This window comes from Callithrix jacchus, chromosome 11 (genome assembly GCF_049354715.1).
Source record: "Callithrix jacchus isolate 240 chromosome 11, calJac240_pri, whole genome shotgun sequence".
Classification (NCBI taxonomy): Eukaryota; Metazoa; Chordata; class Mammalia; order Primates; family Cebidae; genus Callithrix; species Callithrix jacchus.
The window spans coordinates 27,194,318-27,204,432 of record NC_133512.1 but is presented as its reverse complement, the minus strand read 5'-3'; the positions used below and the strand labels follow the sequence as shown (position 1 = coordinate 27,204,432).

The 10,115-nt window shown below is 55.0% G+C and overlaps 1 protein-coding gene across 50 annotated transcripts in view; it reads left to right on the top strand.

Moving 5' to 3' along the window:
* The first annotated feature begins 644 nt into the window (after window positions 1-644).
* The window catches only part of ADCYAP1R1 (ADCYAP receptor type I), a 58,333-nt gene continuing 48,862 nt past the window's right edge, over window positions 645-10,115 (top strand). For 21 of the 50 annotated variants that reach the window (XM_035253505.3, XM_078342011.1, XM_078342013.1 and 18 more), the window contains exons 1-2: window positions 645-1,035; window positions 2,041-2,131. In XM_035253505.3, the coding sequence (XP_035109396.1) occupies window positions 2,077-2,131 (55 nt within the window). In that variant the 5' untranslated portion in view covers window positions 645-1,035; window positions 2,041-2,076. Of the gene's footprint in view, window positions 1,465-2,040; window positions 2,132-10,115 lie in introns of all 50 variants that reach the window. The other 29 variants (XM_078342046.1, XM_078342040.1, XM_078342037.1 and 26 more) reach the window with 2 other exon arrangements.

The window sequence follows — 10,115 nt, the reverse complement described above, 5'->3', positions numbered from 1 at the left end:
GGGCCAGTACTAAGGTTCTCAATGAAGAAGCTCAAGTTCAGAGAGGCCAAGTCACTTACCCAGGCTCACAGAGCTGTCCTGCAGCAGGGACTGGAGCCAGGCAGTGTGATATTTGAAGTTGCCTCTGTCGTGTAAGCATCACCATCCATTTTCTAGTCGTTCTGAGGGAGGGGGGTCACATTTGAGTACATCCCGACAGGCACCCCAAAACTAGCTGACCCTCCCAGGCCTGGGTTGTAGGGGCAAAGAAGAGCCCAAGGAGGGTCTGAGACTTGCCTGGTAAGGAAGGCTTCCTGGAGGAGGAGGAAGACAGGCTCTGACACACAGGGAATTTTGAGGACCTAGGGAGAATAAAGACGGCTTTCTAGTCCCGACTTCGATGGGAAGAGTAGAAAGAGGGTGGTTGGCCTTGGAAGCCCACAGACGGAGGACATGGGGCTGTCGCCTCCGCCTCAGCGCCCCCCACCCCGCCACTGGGATTTCCAGCAGCTGCTCCAGCTCAGGTCTGTGCTGCGGCTGGGGTCAAGTTGAGCAGCCCCGCGCCGCGACCGCACCGCCCTCGGCCTAACCCCGCCCCCGGGCGCTCATTGGTCTGCAGCTCCCCCTCCCCAGCCTGCAAAGTGTGCAGTGGGTGGGTGGGGGGCGGAGGCGGTGGTCGGTCGGCTCTCTACAGCTCCCGGCCTGGTTGGTGGCGGAGGCGGCGTCCGCAGAACAGAGCCGGGCTGGACTGCCGCGCCACGCGGGACGGGCGAAGGGGGGCGCTGCTCTCGGCCCCGGGCGGGGACTGGCGGCGGCGGCGGCGGCGGCTGTTGCTCCGGGCGAGCGTGGTCCCCGCGTGCGTACACGCATACGCCGCTGCGCAGGAACACACGGACCCCGGCCGCCCACGGCCACACAGGCGCGGAGACCCAGCTTGGCGCGCGCTCCTCCGCACACTCGCTCCCCATCCCCGCGCGGCGCGGGCTGCGGACTCGCTGGCTGCACGTCGTTTGCGGAGTCCGCCCCGGCCCTGCCGCCAGGCCCCGCAGTGAGCAGGTAAGGGTCGCCCCGCCGCGGCTGCCCCTCCACGCCTCAGCCGTCTTCTCCCGGCTCCAGAACCTTCGCCCAGCCGGGACCTCGGATCCCCTCCTCTGGCTCGGCGGTCTCCGCCAGCCGCGACCTGCACTGACCGAGAGCTGGCGAGGCCAGCGCCGGGCAAGCCTCTCCAGATCCGAAATGAAGCCCCCTCCGCCGCTGCGCCCTTTTTGCGCGTCAGGCAGACACCCCCCAACCCAAGTGTCTGGCGCCGCGCTTGGGGCAGCCGATCGCCGCAGCCTGCCGGGGTGGGGGTCGGCCTAGATATCTTGCACCCCTTCCGATGCGGAGAAGGGAGACCAGGGGCAGCGAAGCCATGAGGCTGGAGAGACCCAGAGGGACATGTCTCCCTACCCCTAGGCGGACGGACGCGCCTACGCGGATCAGCAGGCAAGGCTGGAGGGTCTGCCGGGGTTAGGTAGCACAGTCCGAATGGGGTTTGAGGGGTGGACAAGCAATGTGCTAGGTAGGGGTTGTGGTAGGAGCCAGCGTAGAATGCCCCTCTGTGGTGACACATTCAGGATTGTTCAAAAGAGCGTCGTCTCGGTTTCCCGCGGTGCGGAGGGGCTGGGATTGGGGAAGCCAGGGCTTAGGTGGTCCCCAGAAGAAATGCCCTGCGGGGTTTGTGGGGCAACACACCGGCCTCCCCAGGCTGAAGTGGGCCTACCGAGACCCCTGCCTGCTGCCTTAAAGGCAGAGGCTTTTTAAAGCGGCAGCTGCTGGGGGCGGAGGCCACATCCTCTGTGGGACCTTGGCAGGTTAGGGGGCTCAGAAGGGACTGGGGAGCCAATGGATGCAGCTAGACCGTCAGGAGGGAGCCCAGCCGGAAGCCGATTGCATTTCACCTGGAGCTGAGGAGCAGAGCCTCACCCCTGGATGGAGCTCAGCCCCACTTTGGAAGATGCTGGGGGTGGGGTGGTGGACACCTGCTAATTCTTCCAACCATTTTTATGTTTTTGAGTGCAGGTGCGTCAGACTCCCTTTATCTTCCCCAGCCTTTCTATGAGCCACAAAGCCCCCCTGGCCCTCTCCAAAGGCACAGCGTTTGGTTCTTCCGGTGAGCAGCCCTGGGGAGGAGTTGGGGGATGGGAAGGGGCTGGATGCAGCATGTGGAGGGCAACTTGCCCTGAGACTGCAGCTGGCCAGAGGCAGGCAAGGTGTCCTGAAGGTCAGGCTAGAAGCTTTTGAGTGGCTCTAGGATTCTCAAGAAGATGGAAAACTGTGTTTGAGCCTTTGGGGGCAGGGGCAGCAGGCAGCACTCAGGTTTTCTCAGGAGACCCCAATTAAATGAGTTTGGTGCTGGGTACAAGTGGGACTGGTGGAGTCCCCAGTCCTAAGCTAAGCCCTGCTCCTCACTGACCTTGGGGAGGGCAGGCAGAGGCACCAGCATGGACACAAGCTGAAATCTGAACATACAAATTAGAGATGGAACATGCTGCGTGGGCCCTGGGCCAGATCTTCCTACCAATCCATCAACAAGTGTGTGTGGGGTGATGGTGAAGGCGGGCTGGGTCCTTTTCCTCTTTGGCCATATATGTCTGGGTGTCTGGGACAAGACCCCCAAAGCCTGTTTGCCCCCATATGCGGTGAGGGGAGGTATCTGTGAGGAGACTCTGGAAGGATCCTTCTCCTGCACTCTAAGGACTGATCTAGGCTAAGGGGCGCCGTTAAGTCCTGTTTTGTGTAAGGTTCAGGCTGGGAGGGGATTGATTGGAGAAACATTTTGGGACCCATGCTTTTTCACATGGCCACCTCTCTCTGTTGTGCATCAACTTTGGGACACTCACTCAATTGTGTTGAAGAAATAAATACACACCTGGGAGTATATGTGACTGAGAGGCTAGGAAAGCTAAGGCCACAGGGTGGCTTTTCTCCTGGGGACAGGACCTAGGCTTGAGTTTCCCAGGTTGCCGCCCTCCCGGGACAAGCATTTCATTGACCTAGGGCTGGCATCGATTAAGTGGAGGACACCTTGTGCTGTCTGCCACAGGGAAGAACCAGGGTGTGCCAAGTGCAGAGCTAGAGTTTAGCTCGGTGCCAGGAAGGCCTTGCTTTCCTGAGACCCACCCACCTTGGGGCAGACACTGGAGGTGACAGTGAGTTTCCTGTCCTGGACAGATTTGTAAGCAGAGGTCTGATGCCCCAAACAAGGGCGGCTAAGTGGCTTTCCACCCCAGAAGGCCTAGGGGTCTTGGAGACCCTCAGCCACCCCTGAAGAGAGGAATCTAAGATTCCAGGGTCTGAATGGTTTGGGCTTAGCGGTCCAGCTGCCTGGCAAGATTGAGATTGGAGACTCCTCAGCTGCAACGTGTTTGTACCGAGCTCTGGATGCCGTCAGAGGCAAATGGTGGCAGCCACTCCCACGGTGACACACAGAGAGGGAGTGACACACAGCTGGGGAAGCATATAGGCTTTCTATGACACCTGCCAGAGAGCGGGAGCACAATAGTGACAAGCAACACCAGAAAGACAAGCAGACATTGAGACATACCCTCTCACACAGATCTGGGCACACCCAGGGACTCAGAGATATTTGTCCAAAGAAGATCACAAAATTCGTCATTAATCAATGTCCAGCTGCATATTGAACTGAGGAAAGTGTGTAAGTGTGTGTGTGTGTGTGTGTGTATGTATATTGCATGAGCCTAGAACAAGGGTAGGCAGCCTTTTTCTGTTTAGTGCCAGATAGCAATTATTTTAGGCCTTGTGTTCATACAGTGTTGCAACTACTTAATTCTACTGTGTAGTCTAATGCAGCCTTAGATGATATGTAAACAGCCTTATATTCTAATAAACTTTATTTATGGACACTGAAATTTGAATTTTATACATTTTGCCTGTGTCATCAAATATGATTCTTTTAATTCTTTCCAATCATTTAGAAATGTAAAAACTGTTCTTGGCTCACTGGCCGTACAAAAATAGGCTATAGCCTGGATCTGACGGGCTGGAAGGGGTTGCCAGCTCCTGGGTTGTAAGGTTAGGAAAGAGAAATGGTCAGAGAGGTTGACGAAGGGAGGGGCTTAGTGTTGAAATAGCCAGAAATGCCCAATTGCACCTTGGATGCTTCGCCTCATTCTAGGAGCCCTGAATGCCCATCTGTTTAATGGGTCAGGCCCAGGAGAGGCTCCCTGCCTGGCTTCAGCACCCTACTTCAGATTGTCCTCTTCTTTGTCCCCGAGATCAATTTCCCCCACTCTAAAAACTGAAGACAACATTAAAGACTGAAAAGCTGACTGCTGTCACTTGAGCTTGCCAAACAGTTCCTGAGCCCCCTTTACCATTCACCCTTTGTGTCCAAGTCTGTGCCCATCCCCATGGGTGGGGAAGCCACATGGAAAACTGGGCATACCCCTTGTTTCTAGATAAAACTTGAAACTCACAATGAACACAAGGAGACCTGAAACAGCTCAGAGGAGAGGTGTTCCTCATCTCAGGGTTGAGGCTTCTCAGTGGAGGGCCAGGTCACAAAGGGCAGGTGCTGCCTGAGTAGGCTTCTTGGAGGACGTTGGGGTTTGGATTGGGCACTCTCATCCCAGCTCTCCGCAGACTCCATGTATTGCCTTAGCTGCCCTCATCTTTCCCTCCTGATCAATGGGCAATGCAGAGGGGTGGCTGAGACAAATATATACAGATAGATAATAGCTCCTTCCTAGGCACCGCTGAACTTCTCAGCTGCTGATCTAAGGCTTGCATAGTGAACTACACCTTGCCTTCTGTTTCTTGCTTTCTGTACTGCCTCCTCCTGATATTTTCTTCCTGTCACCTGTGAGGAGGTGGGCCAAGGAGACACTCCTCTCTCATTTTTCCAAGTCTCTGGGTTCTGTCCCCCACTTTCCACCCCAACTGCCTTCTTGCTCACCTTAGTCCCCCATCACCTCTAGCCTAGATCCAGAAAAGGGCCTCAGGGTACATTTCTGCCTACGTTTTTTCCCCTTCGTCTCTGCTCCCCAGCCTTTGAAGGGATATTTTCTAAATGGAAAGCTCATTATTGCACTCCTTTGCTCACAACTCTTCATTGGTTTTAACTCTTCTGTTGGGTGGAACAACTCCCCAGCTTCCACGGACTGGCACCAGCCCTCCACCCTCTCTCTCCTCTACCTCATCACCTCATGATGTCTTCTTGTGCTCCTTGACACCCTGGAATCACCTTCTCAAACTCATCCAGGGGCACTTGCCCAAGTTTTCTGGGCACTCATGTGTCTTGCCTGTGCCAGGTGCTGTGGGCACACACACATCAGAGCTGGGCTCATGCTAACTTAGGAGAGGCTGCAGCTTACCCAGGGTCTGCACAAAGGGAGAGGCTGTCAGTGCAGAGATACTCCTCCCCAAGCCACACACCTTGCCTGGTGAGTGCTCAATGAACATTGTCTACAAGCTTGTGCCTCCCTCTGGCCAGGCTTCCTGTTCCCCTCCTCCCCTCCCTCTACCTCTCATCCCTTCCATCCTTTCCCTTCCCACCTTCCTCTTCTCCCTGCATTTATCTTCTGCCTTCTTCCTTCCCCTCCTCTTGCCTGGCCTGGGGGAGCACTCCCTGACTCCTCCAGGTCAGGGGAGATCCCTGTACTATACAGTATGGAAGAGGATTCCTCACAGGTCACATTTTTTTGGGAAGAAGGACTCTGCAGCATGGCCTTGGGGAAGTTTCCTGGTTTCCTAGGGCCTCCGTGCCTCACCAGTGAGATGGGATGATACTGCCAATGTGCACGGGTGCCCCAGCCTGGCCCTTCTCTGCCTTGGACCTGGTTTCCCACCCAAGCTTCTGTGAAATGCAGGGCATGAGTGGGATCATCACTGAGGGCCCATCTGGTGGCCTGGCTCCTGTCACTCACTGTGGACAGGATCCAGTGACTCTGAAAGGGGAAAGTTTGAAGAGCAAAGAATAGCGACAGCATTAATGATTAATCTTGAGATTGCCAGGAGGCCCCTGGCCCAGGAGTTTGTCTGTGTCCTTTATCAGCTCTGGTCTGAGGAAAGAGGTTCTAGAGGGTTTTCCCTCCTTCTGTGCAGCAGCTTCTGTCCCTCCCTTTGAGGGGTGAGAGGGAGGGGGGCAGTGTTTCATCTTTCAGCCTTCTCTCCCTTGTTCCTGGCCCTAGGAGGGAGAGGAGGAAGTAGGAGCGGTCTGGCTTCCCTGTCATGAGTAAAGGGAGCATGGGGAGAGCAGGGGAGGTGAGTGATGTACTTAGCCTGGCCGTCTTCTTTCTGGTGTTCAGGCTTGCCCTGCCCTGTGAGGGGAGGGATGCTCAGCGGCCAGAGAATTCCAGTAGGAGGTGGCTTGGATGGCCCAGCCCTATGAGGGGCAGATAAGAGTCCCAGGGCTGTGTGGCTCCAAGAAGGGTAGGCTGTTCACACACCCCTGTGGGGGCTTACAGGAGGCAGGGGAACCTGCGCTGCTCAGGGCTGGTTGGGAAGGGCACAGGGACATCAGAGCTTCCCACTGTGGGCCTGAGCCAGCCGCTGGAGTGGGGCAAGTGCCCATCTCAGGAGCGGAGTTGCCTTCAGCCAGGGGAAGCAGAAGGGCTTTGGACAGTAGGGCGATGGCTGGAGGGTCTCTGCCCTCCACGCAGAGATGTAGAAAGTCTGTGAGCCCAGTGAGTCACTGCTCACTCCCGTGTGCTGACTGATGACGCCATCCTCTGTGTGCAGGAGCCACCGCTGCCTGGTGCAGCGATTCAGGGGAGAACATTGCTACTGTAGTCAGTTTCACTCCAGGCTCGGTGGCTGGGCTTATGAGACCTGAGGAGGGAAGGGGGAATGCTGTGCTATTGGGACCCTCCCTGAATCCCCTTACAGTCCAGGTATCTGTCACACATCCCATTCCTGCCAGGCAAGCCTCCAGGCTCTATATTGTGTGACCTTAGGAAGTATGTCTCCTTCTCTGGCCTCAGTTTCCACATCCACACCTTTAGAGGTGGGCTTTAAGGTCTATTTCAGGTCTGAAATGATGTGTCTGTAACTGATTCTTCCTAAGGAGGAAACTAGACATAGATATGTGGACGGGTGTAGTGGCGGGCCTGACCAGCCCCTGGAGGTGTGCATGGGGGTTCCCAATGGCGTTCCAGCCGGCTCTGAACTGATCATTCTTTGACCAGTAAGAGGGGGCACTGGAAGCATAGGGATGGAGTGCACCAGCTTTGGAGCCAGACTGCTTGGGTTTACTTCCCAGCTCTACTGGGGCCTTGCTGTGTGACTTTGGGGAAGTGGCTTACCCTCTCTGTGCCTCGGTCACCTCTGCTATAGAGTGAGCTAATGCTAGTAACTGTTTCAGGCAGGTTAAATGAGTTCACACAAGTTTTTTGCTTGGAAGAGTGTCTGGCACATACTGAGTATTTAATAAATGTTAGCCACTAGTAAATAAAAGTGCAGGAGACCTGCTGTTCCCATTTTGAATGTGACAAGGTGCCGTGGGGGTGGAGGTGACAGCAAGAGAGTGCAAAATGTCTGAACACAAAGTGGCGAGATACAGTATAAGCCTTACTGAGTGCCAGGCTATAGTACATACTCTATAGTTTATTTGTATTCATTTGCTGATGCCTGACAGTAGCATCTATGAGATAGACGTCACCATTATTCCCATTTTACAGATGATAAAAAGAAGGCACAGAGAAGTTAAGCAGTTTTTCCAAGCTCCTAAGGCTAAAACCGCTGGTAAAATGGTCCCAAGTCGGCCATACTAATTGCCAGGAGGTGAGTTTAATTGTCCTCAAAAGCTATCTGCCCCAACAAAGCCTGGACCCAAGAGAGAGTGCCAAGGAATATGGGGTGACCCACTTTCCCATCCTGAGCCACTTTTGTGGCTGGGCTGAAATCCATCCTCAGGGAGGGGAGAGTTCAACCCCGGGCTGCAGTGGTGGGGCCTGCCCTGTCCCTTGAGGGTATCACTAGTGGCTCGGGAGAGTCCAGAGGAGGAGAGGGCTGGAGTGGCCAACAAGGGGGCCGCATCTCAGAGGGACACAGCAGAGAAACACTGGGTTTGGGGCAGGCGGCCTAAGTCTGTAAACTCTGAGCGTTGTCCAGCAGGGGGCGGGGCAGGGTTGTGGTGGGGGCAGAAATGCCTAGAGGGGCAGAAGGGATTACCACCCAGAGAGGAGAGAGGCTGAGGGAGGTGATTGTGATCCCTGAAGTACCCTGTGGAGTCTAGGCCTGGGAACACCGAGGTTCTGTCTCTCCTCCTCTTTGCTAGCAGGGGTGTCTGTGTCCAGTTAGACAGGGAGTGGACTGTAATCGGGGGAGACTAAGAGAAGGTAACAGAATCAAGAACCCTGAGTCTAGTTCCAGAGGAGGTGCCCTACTGAGAGTGTCCCAGATCCCTTGCACTGGGTCACTGGGCTGGGGGCACACTTGTCTCTTGGTAAGCAGCCTTGTGATGAAGCAGAGGGCTGGGGGTGTGTCGGGGCTGGGGCCTCTGCTGGAGCTTGTCTTTAGCCCACTGCAGCTATAGCTGAGTTGCTGCCCTTGGCACAGCAGGGGTGAGGCCCCTGCAAGTCTGGGTGTCCCTGTGTGTGTGCACGCCTGTGCACACGTGTGCACACATGTGTTGTGATATACCTGCACCCATATCTGAATCCGAGTATATCTGATTTCCTCTCTATATCTGAATGCCTTTGCAGGGTGAGTGTAAGTGTGAATTGTTCTGTGTATCTACAGTCTGATTTGTGACATTTCTGAATATCTGAATTGCTGTGTTCTTGCATCTGCACATATCTTTGTTCTGTATGTGTGCCTCTGTCTCCGTGAAGGAGTGTGTGTGTGTATGTGTATGTGTGCATAGTTGCCTGTCATGGGAGTGTATGCTTCCACCTGTGTATGCCATCATGGGAGTTTTTATCAATACCTCCAAGTGGTGGCCCTGGGGATAAGTGTCTTTGTCTCTGTAGGGTTGACATGTCTTTATGCTCGTCTCTGTGGACCTGTTTCTGTGTATTTTTGTGTGTGTATGTCTGAAAGAGAGAAACAGAATCAGAAATCCACCAGTCCTCAAAACACAAACTCACTCTGTCTGCTTGCTTCCACCTGCTTCCCCACCCCACCAGAAGCTTTCAAAATCCTGGTTCCTCTGTGCCAGCTCCCTGGGTTCTAATAAAGGTTAAAACAGACTTTATAATCCTAACCATACATAAGCATCACCTGGAGAACTTTAAACAGCACTGCTGCCCAAACCGCAGCTGAGAGTTTCCAATTCATTTGGGTAGGTCTTTTTTGGGAAGCTCAGGTGACTCTAGTGGGCAGCCCAGGTTGCATACTTGGGTCAGAGGTTAGGACTTGCCAGGGAGGCAGTGAGCATCCACTGAGGTGTGGGGTGGGGACGCAGCCCAGTCCCGATGGGGGTAGTGTTGCTGCCATCTCAAGGTGTCGCTGAAAGCAAGGAGTTCTGTTTTCACCTTTTTGGCCTGAGGTTGTGGAAGGTACAGGGAATCAACCCCTAATCATGGAGGCTCTCTGCCTTGCAGGATTTCCCTGCAACCCTCTGCTGGCCTGGAAAGTCTGCCGAGGGTCGCTGGTGCCAGGCACTCCTCCATCACAGCCAAGCAAAGTCAGGAGGGTAGTCTCTGCAGGCAGAGCCTTGGGATCCCCAGGGCTGGTAGAAATGACCAAGCCCTTTGGGGGCCACCAGTGCTAGGTCACACCAGAGGCAGACAGTGGCCACCAGGCAAGCCTTGGGAGTGGTACAGAGATTGAAACCTGAGTGCCTGGCATAGATGGTGCCTCAGGGTACCCAGGAGTGCTGAGGTCAGGCAGTCTGCCCTGTCCTTCCTGGCCCACACCAAGAGGCTGGGCCAGTGTTGCCATGCCCCCCAGGCTTCTTGGAGCATCTCTTGGGGACATCTGAGGCCTCCCTCAGCATCTCTGAGTGAGCTCTGGTGCATAATATGGGGAGGTGGGGGCTCCCTTTTATTGAGCCCTCCTGAAGCTGGTTTAATTTCTCCTTTTTGGATGCTTATCTCCAGCTTGAGCTTGGAGAGGGCCTGTGGAGGCAAGGAGAGAGGGAGGGGACATGGTTAGGCAGAGAGTTAGGGACACAAAGGCCCCTGTGGTGCAGC